The 25,299-nt window shown below is 34.8% G+C and overlaps 3 protein-coding genes across 5 annotated transcripts; 2 read left to right on the plus strand and 1 right to left on the minus strand.

Moving 5' to 3' along the window:
- The first annotated feature begins 7,200 nt into the window (after nt 1-7,200).
- Nucleotides 7,201-11,644, plus strand: LOC137810868 (uncharacterized). Its single transcript, XM_068612345.2, has 6 exons — nt 7,201-7,792; nt 7,864-8,059; nt 9,720-9,898; nt 10,096-10,343; nt 10,724-10,896; nt 11,357-11,644. The coding sequence occupies exons 1-6, from the start codon at nt 7,275-7,277 to the stop codon at nt 11,522-11,524; spliced, it is 1,482 nt and encodes a 493-aa protein (XP_068468446.1). The 5' UTR covers nt 7,201-7,274; the 3' UTR covers nt 11,525-11,644.
- A 3,680-nt stretch (nt 11,645-15,324) lies between these two features.
- On the plus strand, nt 15,325-19,294 carry LOC137810867 (alpha 1,4-glycosyltransferase family protein). Its single transcript, XM_068612344.1, has 5 exons — nt 15,325-16,738; nt 16,826-16,975; nt 17,257-17,391; nt 18,464-18,658; nt 18,829-19,294. The coding sequence occupies exons 1-5, from the start codon at nt 15,570-15,572 to the stop codon at nt 19,013-19,015; spliced, it is 1,836 nt and encodes a 611-aa protein (XP_068468445.1). The 5' UTR covers nt 15,325-15,569; the 3' UTR covers nt 19,016-19,294.
- A 337-nt stretch (nt 19,295-19,631) lies between these two features.
- On the minus strand, nt 19,632-24,971 carry LOC137810866 (disease resistance protein RML1A). Of its 3 annotated transcripts, none has more exons than XM_068612342.2 (5): nt 24,272-24,971; nt 22,866-23,961; nt 22,477-22,773; nt 20,239-22,396; nt 19,632-19,839 (listed from the first exon to the last, which is right to left on the minus strand). In XM_068612342.2, exons 1-4 carry the CDS (start codon nt 24,844-24,846, stop codon nt 20,357-20,359), a joined length of 4,008 nt encoding a protein of 1,335 aa, XP_068468443.1. In that variant the 5' UTR covers nt 24,847-24,971; the 3' UTR covers nt 19,632-19,839; nt 20,239-20,356. The 3 variants fall into 3 exon arrangements, with proteins under 3 accessions (XP_068468443.1, XP_068468444.1, XP_090154465.1); XM_068612343.2 differs by having other exon boundaries at nt 20,235-22,396; XM_090298339.1 differs by lacking the exon at nt 24,272-24,971 and adding an exon at nt 24,099-24,184.
- Nucleotides 24,972-25,299: the final 328 nt, after the last annotated feature.

Here is a 25,299-nt window from a genome sequence, read left to right on the forward strand (position 1 = left end):
GATCTTCTTTATAAAGTTCAAGTATGTTTTCAAATCCAAGAATTTGGACTCCAAGTTTAGAAAAGAGGGCATGTCTTCTTGATAGAGCATCCACCACAATTTTTGTATTGTCCTTCTTGTATTTGATAACATATGGAAATTGCTCAAGAAATTCCATCCACTTTGCATGTCTTTTTTTCAACTTGTGTTGACCCTTCAAATATTTTAAAGACTCATGATCACTATGTATGACAAATTCTTTTGAGACTAGATAGTGTTCCCAAGTCTGCAGGGCCCTCACAATTCCATAAAGCTTTTTGTCATAGGTGGGGTAGTTAAGGGTTGCACCATGAAGTTTTTCACTAAAATATGCAATTGGGTGTCCACCTTGCAACAACACAACACTTATTCTTACTCCCGATGCATCACACTCTAGCTTAAAAGTTTTTGAAAAGTTTGGTATAGCTAGAATGGGTGCATTGGTGAGTTGAACTTTCAACCTTTTGAAGGCTTGCTCATGCTTATCCGTCCAACAAAATTGAGTCTATTTCTTCACTAACTCATTGAGTGCTGAACTAAACTTGAGAAGTTAGGGACAAATCTCCTATTAAAACTTGTTAATCCATGAAAGCTCCTAACATCTTGTACATTTTGTGGGGTTGGCCATTCTTGGATGACTTTGATTTTCTTAGGGTCAACATGTACCCCATTTTCGTTAACTATAAAACCTAAAAACACAACACTGTCTACAAAAAATGTGCATTTTTCTATATAAGCAAACAAACTATTGTTCCTAAGAACTAAAAGAACCTCTTTAAGGTGATTTAGGTGAGACTCTAAGCTTTGACTATAAACTAATATATCATCAAAATAAACTACTACGTATTTACCTATGCAATCCGTAAGGATATGATTCATAAGCCTCATGAAAGTGCAAGGGGCATTAGTGAGTCCAAAAGGCATCACTAACCACTCTTATAGTCCAAATTTTGTCTTAAAAGCAGTTTTCCACTCATCACCTTCTCTAATTCTTATTTGGTGATATCCACTTTTAAGATCAATCTTGGAAAATATAATGGACCCATTTAATTCATCAAGCATATCATCAAGTCTAGGAATTGGATGCCTATATTTGATGGTGATGTTATTGATGGCTCTACAATCACAACACATTTTCACTTTCCATCTTTCTTAGGCACCAACAAAATAGATGCAACACAAAGACTTAGACTGTTTTGAACCCAACCATTCTCTAACAATTCCTGAACTTGTGATTCTAAATCCTTAGTGTCCTCATGATTAGTTTTATAAGTTGGTCTATTTGGTAAAATAGCTCCCGGAACTAATCTATTTGGTGTTCTATACCCCTAAAAGGTGGAAGTCCAATGGATCCTTCCTTAGTGCATACATCACCAAATATTTTTAAAATTCTTTTGACTTGAGGAGGTAGCTCACAAACTTCAAAATATGTGGCAGTGCATGCAAGTGTTCCTTTAAAAGGAGGAGACTAGAAGGTTGTTCAGATAGAAGTATGTTTTCAACTTTATTTTTTCTTCTATTTGAATGACCTTGTGGGAAAGGACTCTCTTCTTGCATGCTTCAACATTGTCCCTAAAGGACTTTCTCTTGATTTTTTATTTTATTTATTTTTCTCATTTTCTCTTTTTTGTTTCAATTACTTGGTCCTTTATCACTTTTAGGGTGTTAAAGGATAAAATACAAACTTCTTTTCCTTATGTGTAAAAGTAATCTCGTTGGTAAGACCATTATGGATAGTTTTATTGTCAAATTGTCATGGTTTTCCCAATAAGATGTGGCATGCTTCCATGGGTACTACATCACATAAAATTTATTTTTTATAATTCCCCACAGAAAGAATGACTTTTACTCGCTCATCTACAGTTAAATCCCCATCTTCATTCAGGCATTGAAGTTTGTAAGGTTTTGGGTAAAGTATAACTTGTAGATTAAGCTTTTCAACCATCCTAGTGCTACAACAATTGCATCAAGATCCACTATCCACAATGAGAGAACAAATGTTTTTTAAAACTTTACATCTTGTATGAAAGATGTTCTATCTTCGTGTTTCATGGTTCAGACTAGGTTGATTGTTGAGGGTTCTTCTAATCATCATTAATTCCCCTCACATGGATATGCCCTCTCACACTTCTTTTTTTTCTTCTCCCCTGCTAGACTCATCATCTTGGATGCTATACTTATCCCTCCCTCTTAATATCATGGTTCTCCTATTTGGGCATTGAGATGCTATATATCCTCTACCAAGACACTTAAAGCATTGGATGTCTCTACTACGGATTTGTAGGGTAGACACATCTTTTCTTATATTTTTTGGAGTTTCTTCAGATTTATCTTTTGACAAACTATCCTCCCTTTTTTTCTTGTACTCTTTCTTGGGATAAAAGTTAGAGTATGAACTCTCATTGAGACTTGACCTTTTCTCAAAATTTATTGTTCAACTTTTATACAAAGTTGGATCAAGTCATTCAAGTCCATGTTTGGTAAGAGTTCTACACTATCTCTTATCTCAAGATTAAGACCAATAAGGAACCTTACTATGGTGGTGGGTTCTTCCTCCCTAATAGAGGCTCTCATCATGTAAAGCTCCATCTTTTGCCTATACTTCGTTACACTAATGTTCTTTGTTGGAGTCTATGGAGCTTGTCCATCAACTCCCTATTGTAGTAAGAAGGAATATGACGACATTTTAAGACTCCCCTAAGGCCATTCTAATATTCAATGGGAGGGTCCTTGTGAAGGTGCCTATCTCTCTTTAGGGTTATCCACCAATGCATAGCATTTCCTTCAAAGCTTAAAGTGGCTAAGGGTACCTTCCTCTCCTCACTAACACGATGGAAAGCAAAAAGTTGTTCTACTTTCATCTCCCAATCTAGGCGAGTTTCAACATTTCCCTTTCCATAAAAATATGGAAAGTCTACCCTAGTCTCTTTTTGGCTTTCCCTTCTAGTTCTTCTAGGTGGAGGTTGATAATATTCATTCACTCTAAGACTCCCCAAGCATGTGAGTCACTCGACCTAGAACTAGATGCATGTGAAGATTTTTTTTAATTTTCTTATGTATTCATCTTTTTCTCTAACAATTTTCAACCCTTCTTCCTATATTATAAGTTGGGCATCTCTTTCTTTCTTATCTTCCAAAATTTGAGTCTCATGTTGCAATTATCTAAGAGATAGTGATTGAAAATCTCTAGCCAATGGTTTCAAAATACATTATGTGAATTTTATATCACTTTCATTATGACTTGAAGAACGAGTAGACATGTTAGAGTTATGTGATAAAAGTAATTTCAAAAAAGAAAGATAGATGGAGTGAAGTCGGTGAATTACTAGGATCTCATTAGTACCCAGCCTTTTCTTGCCAGATACTATCCTACAACATTTTCACAAACCTTTCTCTAAGGAATTTACTTAGAGCACAATCAAAGATGAAAACAAAATTTTGATTTAAGAAATATCCAAAGCAATAAAAGACACAATTGAAAATTGCTATCTAGAAAGCTTTTAAAATTAGACGTTTCCTAAGGTGAGGCTTCTTGACACTTTGAACCTTGAAGACACCCTCACCGACTAAGACAAATTTAATCGACTAATTAATCAAAGTCTTGCAAATTACAACTCAAAGAAATACAAAGAAAATTAGGTCAACAAATTTTTATGCACAAAAAAATTAATGACCTATTCCATGCACTCCTTCACTTGTAGCTCCTTTTGGTATTTGTGTGAGCTTGCTTACACAAAAAAATTTCAGCTACACAACTCACCAAAACACAATAGGTCACTTCCACCAAAAGAGGTCAAACAATTTCAAAGAAATAAAACTCATTTAAAATTAACGACTACTTCAAATGGAATTGGTAATTGACATGACTTGAAAAAGTGGTCAAGAAATTGGCAATTATGAAATTAAAGTTCACAAGAAAAATGTAGCACATAAAATGGAATCTTAGTGAATGGAACTAGAATAGATAAATAAAACAAAAACAACACTACCAAATTTTTGTGTAAATTTTCTTTTAACTTGTCGAATTTATGTTGGACAGATTACTCCAAAATTGAATTCGAAATTTTAATCACAGAAACTTCATTGTTTAAGCTCAATGTAGGCGCTGGAATTTCAAAAAAACTGTGCGCCAAATAATTGAAATAATTTTTTCAAATTCATTGATTCAAATTTTCCAAAGTCAGATTTATTTGCATCTTGTTTGTTTTTCATTTATCATTTTTTTCTATTTTGAATTTTTATATACTTCTTTTTTTTCACTTTTTCTTAACACATCAAACTGCTCAAATTTAGAATTTCAAAAATTTTCACCAACATAATTAATTTTGATAAATGTTTTCAGCCTGCACAAAAACTTTGAAACAGAGGAAAACCTATACAAGAATTAAAAAAAGCATTGGAAACTTCAAAAACATAATATAATTGGATGAAAAGTTATTTTGTATGGAACTAACAAGTATGAACTCAAATCTGGAAAAAAAATAAAAAGGCCCCAAAACTCAAATTTAGAATATAACTTGTACTCAAATTAAAATCAAACAATCAAAATTAACAACAAAAGTACTATCAAGCTTGACCATTTTACATTCTTCATTGGTCCATTGAGACCAAGGTTTTGGAATCAAAGAACCATTTTTTTTAAACTTTGGAATGAAAAGACCATTTTCGATTGAATCCCAAATTCCTTGATCAATAGATTCCACAAAGATTTTCATTCTGGCCTCCCAATACTTGTAATTCAATCCACAGAATAAAGGTGGTTTGTAGATTGAAGCACCTTCCTCAAAAGATAGTTTTCCAGCCATAGACAAAGATTTTCGGATCAAACTTGATTAAATTTCAAGTACCAAGCTCTTTGATACCAATTGTTAGAATGTATAGCTTTAAACTAGAGGGGCGGTGAATGGTTTAAAGAGGGTTTTCACAAACTTTTAAGCCAAGAATGAAATTACTTCGAGAATAACTTGATAAAGAAATCAATTTGCTAAAACACAAAGCAAAAAGCACAGCACCAGAAAAACAATCGGTTGTTTATACCAGTTCACAAAAATAAAATTGAAATTAAAGAGTTAAGGGATAGAGAGAATGCACACAAAGGTTTATACTGGTTCACTCTAAACCCAAAGCTACATCCAGTCTTCCCAGAAACCACTGGGGAATCCACTAAGCAATCAACCCTAGATTACTTACAACACAACCAAAGAAGTGACCTTGATCCCCTCAAGACACACACTTCCTTTGGTCAAGCACAACAACACTAAGAATGTTGATCTTGATCCCCTCAAGAACACACATCACTTCTCAGCAATACACACAAAGTCTCTTTCAAAGATACAAATGATTACACTTGTTACAGAACAAATCTGAAATCAATACAAGATGAAAATTCTATCTCACGCTCTTTGATCAATGCAATCTCTAAGCAATTCTCAACTTTTCAAAATCTCAAATCAATTGAAAAACTCAAATCTGTTTTTCTGTATATAATCAAAGTTGTTGTTTGTTACAAAATTTTAACAAACTATTCATTGCATTTAAATATTGGTCAAAACATTAAAAACTGGAGCGTAAACAGTTAGAAAATCATTTAATGCTCAGTCAAAGCACAAAACAGTTTTCTGTTATGGTTCCAAAACAAACAATCGGTTGTTTCCACGATTCAATCGGTTGTTTTGGTTTGACAGCAAGTCAACCATTTAAAAACAGTTTTCAATCTTTCTAAAAACACCTAAGTATAAAACAATTGGTTGTTTCGACAAAACAACAGGTTGTTTTTCACTTAGTTTGAAAAACACTTTTCTTTTAAAAGGATTGAGAATGCTTATGCTTTGGATTCAATCAATAGTGGATTATACATAAAGTCTACCCCATATCCTATCTAAAAGACAACACAGCAACAACAAGCTCAACCAGCCTTTCATCAACCTTCAAAGGGTTTGGATTCTTCAAAGCTTGAACAAACTTGGTTCAACAAATCCTAGTTTTCTTATATCTTCCTTGCCATGGACTTAGTAGTTTGGCTTGAAATTTGACCTGAACTTGCCTTTCTTCCATGACTTTGTTTTCTACAAGTGTAGCTTAATGTTAAACAATAGATTGAGATCTTAGAATTAAAATATTTTTAGGTTTTACAATTCTACTGTAACAATTCACCCTCTTTAAATTGTTATACAAATAGCATGCAATATATAGAGATGAAAAAGAGTGTTTACATGATATTTTTATACTAGTTCTTTTGTTTAATAGACTATGTCTAATTCTTGACTAGCCAGTCAAGTTCCACTAAGCACTATCGCTGCAAAGTGCAAGTGAGTACTTTAATCAAGATACTTATGGATAGCACTAAGTATTCTTGAAACAAACTATTCATGGCTATTAACTAAGTATTCTTGACACAAGTCACTCTTGATTTATTTGAGTATTTTGGACACAAGTTACTTCTAGCTTAACTATTAAGTATTCTTTACTTAAATTACTTCTCGTTGACCACTAAGTATTCTTTCACAAGCTACTTCTAGCTTAAGACAGTTACAAAGTTCGAGTGATCAATAAATCACTATTTTCGCTCACTAGATAGGGCATCGTCTTTCAACGTGTACAATATTTAAGTTTTCTCTACTAGTATACTGGAATGAACACATGTTGTGTTCTTACAAAGCTTTTAGGGTGCAAAATATTTTAGCAAAGTTTCAACATTTGCAAATTATGGTTATCTTCTGTGTTCTTCTCTTCTAAACATGTCTTCTTATATAGGCTTGTAAAAATTAGTCATTGTTTTCCCTTTTCTAGTTGTTGAGTAGCTTTGACCTCTATTCATTGTCTTCTTCTTCTTCTTCTATGGTCTAATGAGCTTTTACATTGAGAAACAAATGCATGACATGCAACATTAATTTTTGTTTTATTCTTTACACAATCTCTCTAATAATTGACAATATTTATTTTTTTTCAGTAATAAAATATTTTTCACCAAATAATAGTTAAAAGTGCATGTCGTACAAAATAGATAGCTAGCTAGATTAGAGTTTAAAATAGCTTATATTAGAAGTGTTGACAAATGCTGTGTGTAGCTTTTAACTTTATATGTTAATGGTTGAATCACTTAATCAAAATAATATTAGGATATTAAAGGTTTGTTCAAACCTTTTATTGTTTTTATTATTTTGTGTTTAGTGGATGTAGGGGTGAGTGATGTGCTACAGAAGTGTCCTATTGTCTTTCTAATTTATCGATTCCTAAGAAAGCACAAAGGGTGTTCAATGAGAGGTGATTCCTATTCAAAAATGGTGGAAACATCAGCAGAGCATGAGCATGAGCATCTCCACCAACACTTGGTTCTAAAATCTGCAATATGTTCCAGACTCCTCCTCCTCGCCATGATCATCCTCTTTCGCACTATTCTCTCACCCTACGACACATCCGCTTCCTTAAACCCTCCGTGCCTCTCCACCCCCAACGCCACGCTCTCTTCCCCCCTCCAAAACGCCGTCGTCTGGGACTCCGTCTACTTCCTCCGCATAGCTCAATGCGGCTACGAGTACGAGCAAACCTTCGCTTTCCTCCCCCTCCTTCCCCTCTCTCTTTCCCTCCTCTCCTTCCTCCCCACACAAACACCCCTCTTCATTCTCTCCGCTTACCTCATCAACAACCTCGCCTTCGTTCTCGCTGCTCTCTACTTCTACAGACTCTCCTTAACCCTATTGAAGGACCCCCAAACTGCGTTAAGGGCTACTCTTTTGTTCTGCTTCAACCCCGCCTCTGTCTTTTATTCCTCCATGTAAATATTCTTTTTTTCGCTCCTGTTTCTGGATTTCTTGCCTCTGTGTTTGATTTCTCCTGAGATGGCAGATACTCCGAGAGTTTGTACGCTCTTATGTGTTTTGGAGGGATGTATCACTTCGTCTGCGGCGGAAACAATTTGGCCGTTCTTTTCTTCGCCCTCTCCGGTTGTGCAAGGTCTAATGGCGTGCTTAATGCTGGCTATCTCTGTTTTCAGACTATGCATCGCTCTTTTCACGCCCTGTTTCACCAAAAGCGTCTTCCTGTTGGTTCCTTCCCACCCTTTTGGATAATCTTTTCTCTTAAATCTGTTTGCTTTAATTTTCTTTACTTATCGCTGTCGGATAATTATACCATTAGTATAGGCGAAGCATTGGGGCCTTGAATTTTTTTTTATGAAAATCCAGTACAATTTGAGACATAGAAAACAGGTGTTATGCATAGTTAGCAATGTAGAAGCATTGTCTCTTGATGAACTAAAATGGATTTTGTTTTCCTCTTTGTGGACGATGTCAAGAAAGGAATGAGATTCATTATGGCTATTCCTATTTGTAGGTAGTAGAAAGAAATTTATCATGATTTTGTCTTTAGTAATTTCAAGAGGTGTTTCTTAGTTTAGGTTTGCAGAATTACAATCATGTTTTATGAATTTGTATACGTGTCTAGATGTGTATCTTAACAATGCTGTATACTATATATTTTTAGAATAACTTTGTATCTCATTCATGTGTCAGATCTTTGTGTCATAGGTTACAGGACAATGAAATAGGAAGCTAAAATGAATTTATGCTCTTAATTTTGTAGATGCTTTCTTATCTGACATCTTGATATGCGTAAATTGATTTTAACCCATAGGAGAAATTCAATTCATTTTTCCTTTTTTATCTTCTTTTTCTGCAAGTGTTTACTGGGAAATTTATCCAAATAAGATCTTAATAAATTATTTGCGAGTCTGAGTGGAAAATGTCATTTGCATTCAGTCTCACATGACTGCCTTTGTATTGATTAACGATGAAACTTTTTTCTGTGTCTGGGAATTCGATGCAACCATGTTAAGCACTTGCAAAATTAGGAATGTGGTTGCTGATATGTGATGGAGAAAGAGAGGTGAATTCAATGAACTTGGCTGTTAGCCTGAAGAAATATATTGCTTTTTCAATATGTGGAGAGTTTGATGGCTAATTTTACTATAAATGACCATAGATGATTATAATATTCAGTGTGGAAGATAGGGGATGCAAAGTGGTAGGGGTGTGATATTGTATGCTGCAAAACAAAACAAAAAAATTGTGGGATTTTTGTAGTAGTGGATATTTCATGTGATAGGTCATAAAGTAGAAAGTATGTGTCCTGAACTAATAATTTTCTTTCCTTGCTTAATTTGTGTTCTTGACTATGTGCTTGATACAAGGTCCCTCATTAGGAAAATGTATGTAGAAATAAAGATAGTAACTAACTCACAGTGTTAAGTAGTTATAACTAACTCAAACACAAATAAAGTTGTAACTAACTCAGAGCAGTTAGAGTACTTATAATTAACCACTCTGTCACTGCTAGAATAAATAGGAGGTTGGTCTGAGAGGAGAGGGAAGGGGAATTGTTTGTAGTGTTTACTGGGAGAGTTTCTAGGCACTCTTGAATTGCCCTGTGTTGCACATAATTTTATATTGCCTGATATGGATGAAGGATCCTTTAATAAAATCCTTTTTTTTCTGTATTTTTGCTTTGAATCCCTAAATCTTTCCCCTCACCACCATTCTATCAGTGCTAAAGAAACATTTGTAAACTGAGGTATAGATGTAGCTCAAGTAGTTAGGGTGTTTTAGGATTGATTTCCATTTCAACTGAAAAGAAAAAGGTTTTCAATCATTGCTAGCTTGAATTATAAACTGAAATACTTCATTGATTCTTTGTCCTTTTGCCAGTTGGCTTTGCAGATTATTTTTGTTGGAGCTTTACGCACTGCATGTATTTTCGCTCCATTTTTAGCTTTCCAGGCTTATGGCTATTACAATATCTGTGTTGGTCGTTCCCGTGACGAAATAAGGCCCTGGTGCAAGGCAAGGATACCGTTACTTTACAGTTACATTCAAAGTAAATATTGGTATGTTCACTGTTAAGTTCCAAACGTACTGTTGATTTATTTTGCTAATCCTATGCTATTGGCTGAATAATTATTCTCTATTCTGTGTCTCTATGCAATTTATTATGATGTATTTTCTATGTAGTGTAGAATGTTGGAACTTGGATATTTAAATAGTCAGTTTTCCAGTTGAAGATTGTTAAGTTCTGATTGTCCAGGGGTGTAGGTTTCTTGAGATATTTTCAGCTGAAACAGTTGCCTAACTTTCTTCTTGCATCCCCAATACTGTCTCTGGCACTGTGCTCAATTGTCCATTATGCCAAGTCAAGGCCTCAGACCTTTTTCTCATTGGGTTTTTTAGCTCCAATGGAAGAAAAGAGCTGTGGAGTTGTGTTTTTGTCAGCTGATCTCTCAAGGTCCAAAGAAGCTGGAAGTGTGGGGAAGTCCTCCTCTGTTAGGGTAGAAGGTATGATTCTCAAATATACAATTGTGTTTTGTAATTACTTTGCACACTTGGAAGTACATTGCTCTGTGAGGAATGGTGATAGTTAATTCACTGACTTGGTATAACAATTTAATCATCTGCTTTGACAGTTGACAGTTCTTATGTCGTTATGTATTCTTTTCATTCTCTCCCATGCGGTTTGGCCTTTTTGTTGTTTATCTGGTATTCTTGTCATTCCTTTCTGCTGTATATGTACAGAGCTACAAGCTATACATAATTGCTTCATCCATTGTTGTTCTGTACATCATATAAGCATGCCTACATAATCTTGTGACTTTGAATATTTAATCAGGCTTTATATCTTACCGTCGCAACCATAACATTACTCACTCCTGCAACAGAACACTTAAACCTTAGGAGAAGAAAGAATGTGATCAAGGGAGATGTTGCTACTGTTCCCATAGAATCCGAGTCAGCAGAAGCATGGCCAGGATACTTATCTGCATCTGTGCTCCCATTCCTGTTACACTTGGGATTCATGGCATGTACTGCTTTCTTTGTCATGCATGTACAGGTTAGTGTCAACTATCATGTTTTTTTATTCTGCTCTTGTCCTTCATATTAAGAGAACTAGTCAATCTAAACTCGAACTTTTGCTAATCATCATATTTTAAGACCTGGTCCTTGGTGAAAAATGGGGTAATGAAAATCGACACGAACTTGTTGCAACACACTTCTCTACCAGGAGGACTTCCAGAAGACAAAAATAAAAAGAAAAAAAAATGATTTTTTTTCCTTAAGTTAAAATTAGTTTGTTTACAAGTTAAAAAAACAAGGTTTAGAAAGATTACGAATGAAACTTTTAGAAATTAGCTTATGCATAAACTAATTTTAATCTTTAGATAAACTTTTTGTATTTTATTTTTTTAGTTTTCTCTTAGAAGTTCTTGTGGAGAAGTTTTCTAAATTGTATTTGAGTACAAGAAAAGTATTACAGGCATCCTTGATAACTTTTGGTAATTGACATTTAACAGGTAGCTACTCGTTTCTTGTCTGCCAGCCCTCCTCTTTATTGGTTTGCTGCGTATATAATGGCATATCCCACAAAATACTATAGATGGGGATACGTGATCTGGGCATACTCTATAACATATATATTTCTTGGTAGTTTGTTGTTTTCAAACTTCTATCCTTTTACTTAATGAGAACAATGGAAACATGGTTCTCCTTGAAAGCTTTTGGTCTTTTGTTCCATGCAATGCAACTCCCACCATCAATCATTGCTGATAAATTTTAGATTTCTGTTGGTTGCTTTGATTCAACTAATACTCCACTTTTTTTCTTCTCTTTTTGTAATTTCCACTTTGTTTATTGTTTTTTTCTTTCTGTTCGATATTTATATTTGAAGTTCAACATCCCCTAATTTCCAACTAGTGTTATATTATGTTTATGCCATAAAGTGATTTTATCTTAGAAACACTACTAGAAATGAAACAGGCTTTCCTCCACCTCTGAATTGATTTTATTCTTTAAACTATGAACTATGTTAAGCCACATATTAACACTTATAGTAAGACAAACATGGTTGTTTTTTTAGGTCCTAATAAATTATTTGGCCGTTAATATTTTCTATTCTATTTTGATTTCCTATGTTTTTATTTTATTTTGGTCCCAAACATTTTATTTACGTAATTTTAGTTCCGTAAAGTCATTAAGTCAGCGACCGAATAAAATTTATTTTTAAAATTTATCTTTTTGAAGAAAATAATTAATGTAATGTGAATAATGTTTTTTTTTCTTTTAGTTTAGGATTTGTATCTTTTATTCCTTTAATTATTTTGTATTAAAAATGTGAAATACATCGAGGATGAAGATAGATAATTATAAAAAAAGGTATTTCTATTTTTATTTATCTTCTTTGAGTTTCATCATTAAAAAATGAATGTTAAAAGAAAGAAAAAACTAACTAAAGGGAAACACTATTTGCATAGCATTTATTTGCATTACATTGATTGTTTTTCTTCCTTTAAACATAGCTACTTAAAAAAAATACATGTTTGGATTCTACTCACATCCTCTTTGGGTCTCATATTTGAATATGAAAAATTGAAAGAAATGGATATTGTAAAGTACAATTAAAGGCAAATAACATTATTTGCAGCACATTAATTTCTTTCCCTTCAAACAATTACATCCATTAGTTATAACATTTTGAACTCTTATTTATAGTATTAGGTAGAAAAATAACTTAATACCTTTTAAACTCAAATTCAGAATGTCTTTAATTAAAGAAAATTTGTTAGCTATTTTTGTTTTTGCTTTGCTCATCAATATTATGTAGAAAATCAATTTGGAGTTGGTTTTTTTGGCACAATTCGTCCAACTCTTCCAAATTTGTTCAACCTCTTTCAATCCACTCTGGCCTTTAAAATTCATGTAGCGAATTTTACACCTCAAAATATAAGCAAAAATATTATATTTTCTTAGAAAATTCATTGTCCCTCAGCTAATATAGTTTGTTAAAAAACATCCTAATTTCAGAATTTGCTACCAGGAATGAATTCAATTAGTGAAATTATGGTGGTGACAAAGAGATTTTTAACAATCTACTTAGTAATTTGGATTTTTCTTTAACATATTGACTTTTGCAAAGGAAGTATATATAGTCTTAAATTGTTTTATTTTCTAATTTTGAGTGAAACGTAGTTAAGGATAGAGAGAAGTCTAAGTTTTTTTATTACATAAGGCACAAATATAACCAGTTTCTTCCTTTATCTATCTTTTCTTGTGTTCTTGTCATTTCTCCTCTTTAAGTTCTATCAAATTATTTTCTATTTAGGTGAGTGATTCTCCTATCTCAATTTTTTATCCTCTTTGTGGTATAATATGTGTGACCTAGGAACAATCTAGGGTCATGAGTTGTGAAACACTAATCCATGAATTTTTGTAAAGAATGATGTTGTCTTTTGAACAATCACTTGAGTATTTCTAAAATCATGCATTTCTTAATAGTAGCCTATATATAGATATTTTTAGTTTAATATATTTTTATTAGTTATTTGAGAAAAAATTGTAAACTATTTTTGTTACTTAAAGAATACTCAAATCTTCATCATTCAATGATGAAGACTTAAGAGTATATGAGAGTACTTTATTTTGAATTCTCTAAAAGGTAAATATCATAATTCATAAATAAGAGAGACATCTTTAAGAATGTTTAAATTCAACTTTAGGTTAATAGGATATTAACATAAAAGTTAAAGAGTACAGTGAAGCACATTAATTTCATGAGTTTTATTAAGATATTTTCTTAAATTTGAAATATGATTTCCATATTACTTTTGAAATACTGTTATGAAACATATTATTGATCAATTATTAACTATTTTACTTTACTATTTATCATGTTAATCTCACTTAATTATGTATTCTAGATAAACACATAAACACGTTTGGAAGTAGTTGTTAGAGTAAAGTTCAACACACCCTTATTAATTTTGATTAAGTGATGTTAAACAACAAAATGCAAGTATGCTTATGTTTCATATGTAAGATAATAATTTTTAAACAAATCACGCGAGATGCAAAGTGTTTTATCTAACAAACAATATAACATGTGTTCTCTTGCTTTGTTTGATAAACAAAGTTTTTGTTAGATAATGCACATAGTTTTGAGTTAAGGTTGTACCTAACAAAATTCTTTACGAGCTTATTCTATGTTGCATAAAAGGTTTTCATTTTCATGTCTACCAAGAAGATCTCACTAAGCACATGTCAACATAAAAAAATCTCTTCAAAGATGTGCTAAAGTTGTTTCACGTCAACACACATTTTGATATGCCTTATGTCAATTATGAAAAGGTTAGCACATTTTGATCCTATGCTTTTCTCCAGTTTGGTTGAAAGCTCTCTGACCTAGACCTAATAATTTATGTCAGCTACAAAAATGTTGCTTAAAGAAGAGATAAATATTTGATATTGCATGAAACACATTTAATGCATGTCTATGTTCTTGTGTGAACAAACGAATGTTTGATGAAGTTTTTTCAATGAACATAAAAGGATTTACAATGACTCTTTTCTGAACTCCTTATTTAAAGAAATATTCCAAGTTGTAGAAAAATAACAAGTGATCAAGAGTTGTCAAAACCCTATCATTTTTGTTGTTCAAAGTTTTATGTGCCCTAATATTCTCAAGAACAATGTCCATGTTCATTTTAGAAAACTAGTATAGTGTTCAAATATGCTATTTGTTAAAAGATGTGTTTCTCTATCTAGTAAGCAAAACATATATCACTTCCTTTCTTTGTGAAACCCTTAGTTAGAAGTGTCTACTTTCCAAGTAATACTCAAGTATAATCAAGAGTGATTGCGTTCCAAACAATATTCTAAGTTATCTAACCAATAGTGACTATTATTTCAAGAAATACTTAGGTTTTAGCCAATAATGATTGTTTTCCAAATAATACTTAATACTTAAATGTTTAGTTAGAAGTAAAACTTATTCAAATAGTCTTTACCATTAAACCAATTTAAAAACTTAGAATGTAAACATCGTTTTCTTTAAGTTTGTTTAAACTAGATGTTATATAAACTACAATCTACAATGAGAAACTTTTCAAACATGAAGCCTTTATAAACATTTTTAACAAATCGCGTGTCATATTAAAAACTTTCTTTATATGAGAATTAAAAAACAAAATTAATTCACCATAATCCATCCAACTCCTTCAATTCTCGAGCGAAATCTTTATATAGCTTTGTGTATATTAATATATATATAAATATACATAGTTGAGTATGATAAAATGGTTGTATATAATACTTCTCTATAATAATTTATCATTTTAATTTTATAGCGTCAATGAATTTCAATCTATATAAAATTTTATGTGACGTAAATATTTATTTATTGTAAAATTTATTATTCTTGCATGTTATGTCCATGTCCCTTTGGATGTTATATCGATTTAAAAGAATAAAAAAGAGTGAGAGAAAATTTAAATTTTGGTTATAAGAGTGAGTGAATAAACGACGTTGAAGTGATTGCTTTGGTTGCCACTTGAAGGTGAAGAAGGGAGATTAGAATCCTAAATGTGCATGGGAGTGTCCAAGTAGAGAAGAAGAAGAGAAGAAGAAGAGAAGAAGAAGAATAGAAGAAGAAGAGAAGACATTTAGACTAGAATAGAGTCAAACAAGAATGTGGTTTTTCCTTCGCATTTGACATAGATCGCGGAATTCAGTCAAATGCTACGATCTCGGCGCCGTTCCCCTTACGGCGCCTACCTCTGCGCCGTCATCTCCGCGGTGCTCCTCCTCCTCTCCGTCTCCCTCCTCTACTCCCGCCTATCCCGCTCCCACCCTCACTCCAACCACCTCCCCCGCCCCTCCCTCTCCCACTCCGCCGACCTCTTCGCCGCCGATGACCCCATCGACGAGGTTGACTTCGTTGACGAAACCCTAGACCCTCCTATCCTCCCACTCAACCCTTCTCCCGATTACTACTTCGACCCCCTCACCGCCTCCATTCGCCGGTCCTTCCTCTCCCCTCCCTCCCTCCGCCAATCGCACACCGACAACAACTTACCCCTCCGATCCGTCCCCGACCATGACCCCTCCAAGGCCGCCTTCGCCTCCGACGATGTCCCCGTCGATGACGCCACCAGGACCATGGTCACGCGCGTCGCCACAATGGAGGACGCGCTGCTCCTCAAAAACTCTCCCCTCAGGGACGGCTGGGGCGAATGGTTCGACAAGAAAAGCGTGTTTCTCAGGAAAGATAGAATGTTCAGATCCAACTTCGAAGTGTTGAATCCCCTGAACAACCCCTTGCTTCAGGATCCCGACGCTGTCGGCGCCACTGGGCTCACCAGAGGCGACCGCATGGTCCAAAAGTGGTGGATCCACGAGTTCAAGAAAGTCCCCTTCCCTGGTACAAAGAAGGTTCCACTTAACATCAATGTACTACCCACTCCCGTCACCAAAGTAGGCGCAGAACGCAGAACCTTGAATCATAACACCATCAACAACAACAATAATAATGAACACGAGATTATTCAGGAAGTTATGAATTCAGGTATCAATGGTGGTGAATCAAGCATTCAGAATGATGCTAATGTCATTGGTGCTAGGTCTCAGTCTAAGAAGAATCATATATATGCGGATGGGGATACTTGGGGTTACTATCCTGGGCTGCCGTTGCGATTGCCATTCAACACCTTCATGGATGCGTTTTTCAGGGTGGGAAAATGTGTTACCAGGGTGTTTATCGTGTGGAATTCACCTCCTTGGATGTACACTGTTCGGCATCAGCGTGGCCTCGAGAGTTTGCTGTTTCATCACCCTGCTGCTTGTGTTGTTGTGTTCTCTGAGATGGTTGAGCTTGATTTCTTCAAAGATAGCTTTGTTAAGGATGGGTAACTGTTGCTTCTCTTGGTCTAGCTTTTGCTTCCTTGCCGTGCAAGTTACTGTGTTTTTGAATTTTAAGGACTTACTTTTACCAGTTACAAAGTTGCTGTTGCTATGCCAAATCTCGACGAGTTGCTGAAGGATACGCCTGCTCACATTTTTGCTTCTGTGTGGTTTGAATGGAAGAAGACGGAGTTCTATTCCACTCATTACAGCGAGCTTATCCGCCTAGCTGCTCTGTACAAGTAGGTTTTCATGGTTGTCTTGGCTAGTAGGTGGCTAGCTATATGCTTATATTTGTATAATAATTTGGTGAAGTGCTCGACATGCTGATTGTGTTTAGTTCAGTTTTGCTCTGTGTGTTTGTGTGTAATATATATATGTAGAAAGAGATAGAGATAGATAGATAGTTATATAGATATATGTTGGAGTAGGCTGTGAGCTGATCGTTTCGGATGTTTTTTTTATTGGAAATAAATGTAAGGTTCAATTATGCCAATGCCATTTTTTTTTCCTGTTTTATCAGGTACGGTGGGATCTATCTAGACTCAGATATCATTGTTTTGAAGCCAATTTCTCTTCTTAATAATTGTGTTGGTATGGAGGATCGTGGTGCTGGAAGAGCTTTGAATGGTGCTGTAATGGCTTTTCAAAAGCACAGGTATTGTTTCCATGCTCTATATTTCCAGAATATTTTCATTTTCTAAACATGATTTTCAAGGAAGCTACTGAAGTGAGGGTCATTTCATGAATGTCCTAATTCTATTCTGTCATGGACTGGCTACATTAATTCAAGAGTTGTGGTTTTGTTTGTTCTCTTGCGTCTCAACAGGATAAGAGTTGGTTGTTGTTGGGTACTCTTTCCATAATATTTTTGTGTTAAGTTGGTTTTTATTTATTTTATATTCCTTATGAGAATTTCTTGAGAATGTGACAATTATGCATGAGTATGAGAAATCATAACATGTGAACATTTCTATCTTGTTCAATTTTGTTGTTGCCACCATAACTGTCATATGGAGAAGCACAACTTTATCTTTTGTCGATGTCTCTTTTATTTTTGAGTGCCTTTTTTTTTTCTGATTGCAGCACTTGTGTTTCCTTCCGTGCATAGGCATGGGGAGCAATCCCCTATGGAAATAGAGAAAAGAAAAGGATTATTTTACTGAAAATGAGCAGAACAATGTTTTCCCTTTTACAACTATGGCATTTGCTTGGTCGATTCACACAAAATACAATGTCCTATATACCCTTGTTTCCCCTTATTTATTTAACTAAGTTATCTTGTTGCTGAAGTCTTAACTTCTCTCCTGGCTTTCGAAATGCTCACTTGGGCTTTCCACTGATTCCTATCAACCAAGGCTGCATGTGCGTTCACTTCCATTTAACTGTTTGCTGTTGGCAGTTCACTTCCATTTAACTTCCTTTAACTAGCTCCCTAAAGTAGAATTCTGTTTATTATCATTAATACGGGGTTGAATGGAAGATGCAAATCTTGTATTAGGAATAGTAATGCGGGATATCTTGAACTTTTAGATACTACCACAAATTTCATTACAAGTATGGTTACATTTCAAATATCATGACTAAATTTTTTTATTAATTTGTAGACATTCTGATTGAAATGTGTTTCTCTATCCTTTTGTAATCATATAGAATGAGAGTGATAGATAGGTGCAAATGCAATTAATTTAGTGTTGGTCGTACTTTAAGATTGACCGTTTGTTATGCAGTTTGTTCATAAAGGAGTGCTTAGAAGAGTTCTATATGACGTACGATGATACCAGTCTGAGAGGGAATGGTGCTGATCTGTTGACGAGAGTTGCACGGAAATATTTGGCAGAGGAGAATAAATCTGTCAACAACTTGAAGTTGAAAGTAGAACCCTCTTATATTTTCTTCCCTGTTAGTTCTCTGAACATATCAAGGTAAATTGACATTTGCTTCCATGGATTAGTACTGAATAATAAAATTACACGTGTTTGCATTTTCACTAGCTGGCTTTATTGCTAGAATCTAATTAGGAGAGTAATACTGCCTTGGTTTTTTGTTTACTTTATTGTGTTTGTGTACCTTATTTTAATTAAACTGTAAACAGGTACTTTATTGCACCGACAACAGAGACTGATAAAGCTCAACAAGATGTGCTGCTTGAAAATATCCTGCACAAATCATTGACATTCCATTTCTGGAACAGCTTGACATTTTCTCTCATCCCTGAACCAGATAGCCTTGTGTCTAGACTTTTTAATCATGCATGTATCCGATGTTTGGAGTTACTATGAATGTCAACCTCCACCAATTTTGTCTCGAGATTCCACTCAGATTACAGTCCAGAAAACATCGGCAGGGTCTTGTTCATGCAGTTGTACAATTTTATTGTGTTAGTGAAGAAGCACTGGGTTGAAGTCCACCTCTAAAAGATAGCTAAGATATACAGAAAAATTTGTAAAGCAAAACTAGCATTATATAATGATAATGTATTAGTATCTGAGTTTATATTAGTCTGTGAGAGCATGTTATTTATCATTTCTTCATTTTTTAATAAATTATTAATTTCTTCATGTGATGTTCAATACACTGGAACTATCTTTAGCTCTCTAGTTACCAACAAAGCAAACCTACTTGTTTGAGGAGAAACTCTATCATTAGGTGATTTCACGTGGGTTCTACATAAAAAAGAGAATGAGCAAATTTTTTAAGCTAGACTGCAGTGAAATTTGTTTAATAATGAAATCGTCCAATTAGCGTTATTTAACACTGTCCTGTCATTAACTCGGTTAGCGTGGTGGTTTATGTTACTTATGAATTATTAGGTCTTTTAAGTTTGAAATTTCATCATAGGTTCATTTGCGCTAAAACGATGATTATAGTTTTTCATGTCCTTCATACTTATCTATACCTTCAAAATGTCAGATTGCTCATAGCTGTAACATAGAACGCACTGAAGATTCCATCCTTTTGAAAGGAAATAGAAAATGTTTTTGAAGACAAAATATGTATCCTTATACATTTTGAAGACATTGATTCGTAACAGACTAACCGTTTTGGACCTCTGCAAGGAATGAGGCCAGGTTACTGGATGGTCACTGGAATACTGAAAGTTCTCCTGAAAAATTACATGTTCAGTCAGCTTTACATTTGGCATATAATATGTTCTAAAATTAATGGATTTTTGTTCAGTTTAATCTAAAGTAATTATTGCTTGACAGTTTCTAAGAGCTTTTTTGTTAGAAAATAATTTTTGAAACAATAATTAACTAGTAAAGAATGGGTAGTTTTTTTATTTTTTATGATAGTGTTGTTATCAAGCCATCATCATTCATAATATCATTCATTTCATTAGTGACAACATTATGAATGATGGTACCAATTAGGAAAAGTTTTAAGTGGTAGTTTTATTTATTTTTTCTTCCCTCGTATCAGGAGTTGCAGTGCTATCATATGGAAACTGTACGGTACTAATGAATGCACGAAAAATAAGGTTTAAAGCAGATTTTATACCTACCCATGGTTTCAAGATGTACTCTCTTTCACATTTGTTTTGCTTGAGGTTGTCCCCGTGGTTCTTTCTCTTCTCAGCTAATATCTTTCTTCAAAATCCTAGTTTCACTTTCATACTCCTTCTATTCAGGTTGCTGTTCACTTTCTACGTGAAGCTTCTCAGTATTTGCAATCAAAAGAGGTCTGACCCCGCACTTCTTAACAATGTCCAACCGTTGAGATGGACCCTTAAATTTAAAGATTACTCTCAGTCTTGGGTTATTGGCATCATAGTACAAGCTTAAATCCTTGATGTCTTGCGGTATAGAGGCATTAAAAGTGGGATAGTAGCATATAAATATATGATCTGAATTAAAACCTCTTGGCACCTGCATTACAGTTGTGCAATGGCCAAGAAAGGGAACACTGGGGCCAGAGTAGGAGGCAGATTTTACAAAGTGATAACAATTGATATCTGGATCATACCCTTCATAACTGTTCTGTTGGAAACCACCAATTACAAGGCACAGAGCAAAACCTAAGAACATCGAGTCAACAAACCACTCTAGAGGAATTTCCATGTCCAGTGAAGAACTTGTTGATTGGTAGCTGAACCAGTCTGGGATTTCAGTTCCTGGCAAACAAATAGAAATAAGAGGACCAAGAGGTGTTCTTTCTTTCAAAGAAGTATATGCTGCCTCAAAGGGCGAATCTGCAATGATATTGTTGCGCGACTTTTGGTCTAAGTTTATGCAATTATAATAGAATGCATATCTATCTTCTATTAAGATATTCTTTGTACTTTGAACAATCGTGAGTGATCTGCAGTCAGCTACACACAATGATTGCAGGCATTGTGGGAGCTCTGGTAGAGCCTTGAGCTTCTTGCACTCAATTAAGGTGATCTTTCGCAGACGAACTAGATATTTGATGCTTATGGGCAAGCTTTCAATGTCACATCCACTTACAAACAAATCTTCCAAAGTTGGCGGAAGCTCTGGTAAACACTGAAGCCTCGTGCACTTTGTTAAGGCTAGTTTCCTCAGATGTGAAAGATATTTAATGCTTTCAGGTATGCACTTAATATTGCTTTCACTTAGTGAAAATTCTTCCAAGAATGGTGGAAGCTCTGGTAGAGAATGAAAGCTTTTCCACTTAACCTGAGGAAACTTCTGTAGTTGAGAAAGACCTTTCATGCTCACAAGATGTGGATCGACTTTAATTTCATTCAAAGATGGTGGATGATCCTGTGGAGACAAAAACTTCTTGTGGTTCATTAGGGCAAGTTTTCTCAAATGAGAAAGATCTTTGATACTTACAGGTAAGCACACAATATTACTTTCATCTAAGGATAAGTCTTCTAAGGATGGTGGAAGGCTTGGTAAGGACCGCAGCTTCGTGCACTCAGTCAAGGTAAGTTTTTTTAGACTAGGAAGATCTTTGATGCTTGCAGGTAAATTTTCAATAGTGCTTCCTTTTAGTGATAAATCTGCTAAGGATGACAAAGTCCATAGTTCATCCATATTTGGCCTTTCAGAGGAGGATACGAGAGGTAAATCCTCAAGTTTTGGTCTTTCAGGAAAATTCACCAGTTTTTTACAGGAATGAAGAACCAAAGTATAAAGCTTGTTATTGCGCCAAACTGATGTTGGCAATTCTTTTATTGATGTGCCTCTCAAATTCAAGTATTCCATGTTCTCCGAAGTCACAGAAAACTCTTCAAGAATTGAACAATCTCTCATATTGAGAATTTGAAGAGATTTTAAGTGAATCTTGCTTGTAAGATTCTTGAGTTTGTTGCAGGATTCCAGATTCAAGTAAACAAGCTTGTTCAGATGCTGCCAAACAGACTCTGGGAAATCTGCTATTGCTGTTTCTCTCAAGTCTAGGCGTGTCATGTTCTCTGAAGTCAATGGAAACTCATCAAGACTAGAACAGCGTCTCAGAATGAACATTTCAAGAGAAGATAAGTGAATGTTTCTTGGATGACTCTTGAGACTCTTGCAGGATTCCAAGTTAAACAGAAGAAGCCTCTTGACATGTTGGATAGATAAGGGAATATGAAGCAGACTAGTGCAATAGGAAACATCTATAGTTTCAAGATTTGGTGCCTGAGATAAATCTGGGAGCTTAGTTAAATTTTTGCTGGCACGGAGGTTGAGCTCTTTCAAGCTTGGAAGACTCTGCAGCAACAAAGAGTGAAAAAAAAGGCTTTAATAGCACAATCATGCAACTTGACCTGTTGTAAAGTGAAATAAATTACCTTGATTCCATCCCAAAGTTTCTCAACGTGGCTTTCCATCATGGAAAGCACAACAAGGTTGTCAGGACAAAAAGTTGATGGCAGAGACTTAGAAGGGTATCCATCCCATTGTAGGTACATTAATTTATTAGGCAAGGATTCGAGACCTGAAGGAAGGTGCAAATTGCATTTCCTACCCCTCCCCATATAGAATTTGAGAAATCTCATATTCACCATCCTTGAGAAGGTCTCATAGTTCAGTAGCAGGACTCTTACTTGAGACACATCTAAGATTATGCCTTCAACTGCTTCAGTTCCCTGACAAACAAGAATTACAATTAATAAAAAGTGTCACACCTAACCAGATTTGCAGCATTTTTCAAAAAGGGGAGTCAGTATATCTTTCTTACCCTGTTATTTTTCAATACATCATAGACTTCTTTAAGATCCCACAATCGGCTACGCCTTCCAGGATCATTGATAGATTCCTGATGAACAATTTCCCAACCCATTTCTTGTATCAATTCATGCATACACACGTTACCTTCATCAGAAAATGTTATAAGACCTTTTTCTAGAAGCACTTTTATACCAATATATGCATAGAAACCACAAATATCGAGTAGCCTTATAACATTTTCTTTATTTTCTCCTCGGAAAAAGCATGCAATGTCCAGGAACATGTTTTTTTGTTCATAATCTAATCTATCATAACTCCATCTCAAGACATTCTGAATTTCTGCATTAGGAACCTTCTTGAATTTTCTCAGAGCATTGTCCCATTGCTGCTCATTTCTGGAATGAAGAACTGAACCTAAAACTTTTAAAGCCAGTGGATTTCCATTTGCATGATCAACCGCCTGTTTAGATAGCATTTCAAAGCCCCTTTCAGGATAAGTTTTGCCGAAGGAATTTAAACTAAAAAGCCTAACAGCATGATGAAGGGACAATCCCTTAACCTCATAGATTGCATCTACCCCTCTGCTAAGGACATGCTTGTCTCTTGTAGTGACAATGACTCTACTACCAGATCCCAAGCAATCATGTTGTGCAGCAAGATATTCCAGTTTCTTTGGATCGTCCACATCATCAAGCACTATCAAAACCTTTTTTTGTCTAAGCCTCTTCATAACAAACGTAGTTCTCACTTTGGAAGTGCTTATATGGGGATTCACATCTTCTAATATCTCAGAAAGAAGTTTATTGCGTAAATAATCAAGTCCTTGCTTTTCATGTTCTTCCTTCACATTTGCCAAGAAGCAACTAGCTTCAAATTGAGATGATAATTTGGCAAATAAAGCGCCCGCAATGGTTGTCTTGCCTAATCCACCCATACCCCAAATTCCAATTATGCGAACTTCTTTTGACCTTATTCTTAATAAAGATTCAATAGGAGCAAGATTTTGATCAATTCCAACAAGTGTTTCTTTTACTTCAGTGGGATACATATGGTTTAGTTTTTGCATAACGTCTTTGACAATTTCCCCAATGAGTTCATACTCCGTCCTAATATGCATAAAAAGAATATATGTAAGGTGAAATGCGCATCACAACATGAAACAATCACAAGTGCTTTACAGTATTTTCAGAAGTGAAAAGATGTAATTCATCTTCCCATAATATTGATTTGACCATCCAATTACCTTTTCAAAAATTTAAGGACTTTGTTACTGTTACTGAAATCTCTCTTCCACTATTTGTCCAAACTCGTACACTTATTGATTTATCTGGTTAGCATAGTAACTCTAAATATGAATGTCTTTCAAGAAAGAAAATAAGACTGGGGATTTCTAAAGGAAAAAAGTATATATGTTACCTAAAATTCTTTAATTCCCACCCAACTATATCGGCCACTTCAGTGAGAGCAGCTTTCCATTTCTGCAACATGGCCATGTTTTGTTTAACATCTCTTTGATATTTTTGAAACGCCATCCCGTAAGTTCCAGTCTGCTTCCGTACATGGGAAGGATCAATCTTATAGAAAACAGGTATCACAGTGTGTCCTCCACGTTTCTTGAGTTCAAGTATTTTGGCAAGTTCACGCAAGCACCAGGTGGAGGAAGCATAGTACTTGGAGAGAACAACCAGAGATAGGTTGGAGTGTTTGATGGCTTCAAAAATAGAGGGAGAGATCTCTTCCCCTTTGTGAAGCCTGTTATCTATGAAGGCTTGGATCTTGTTGTGCTGAAAGGCTGCATAGAGATGGCTTGTGAAGCCGCTGCGCGTGTCCTCACCTCTAAAACTGATGAAAACATCGTGTCTTTTAAGAGGTGCTGTAGAAGAGAAAGAGGAAGAAGAAGGCTCAGGTGAAATTTTAACCATTCTGGGTGGACATGAGCATGATGATGATTGTCTAAGTCTGGTGCTGCTTTTGATACCCCCATCTAGCATACTGCTGTTTGAACAAGGTAAGGTTGCACCAGTTCTGTGATTGTTATCTTCCAATATGGGCGTGTCAATGAGGTAAACAAAATTTACTTCTTCTCACTGTGATCTTTGAATGAGTTGTTATTTTTGCAGCCACATTCTGCATGTTAAAAAAGAACATGTAATTAACAGGAAACGGAAGAGCTTCATTAGGTCAAGTCAACTATAGCATTTCAATTTGGAAACAAAACTACACTTTCCGAGTTCAAACTTTCCGGTGTGCTTGTTGTATTGTTATATTATTTGAAAAGTTAATATTTCTATTTAATTAAATATAAAAAAAATATTTAACATTAATTCAGTGTATATAAAAACAAAATATTTACAAATCAGCATTGAGTTTTACGTAAGATATGACAATCAATCTTTATATGCTTTATTATTTCATGAAACACTTGATTTTAGGGATAGCAGAAT

Source organism: Phaseolus vulgaris, chromosome 2, assembly GCF_051622355.1.
Source record: "Phaseolus vulgaris cultivar YP4 chromosome 2, ASM5162235v1, whole genome shotgun sequence".
NCBI lineage: Eukaryota > Viridiplantae > Streptophyta > Magnoliopsida > Fabales > Fabaceae > Phaseolus > Phaseolus vulgaris.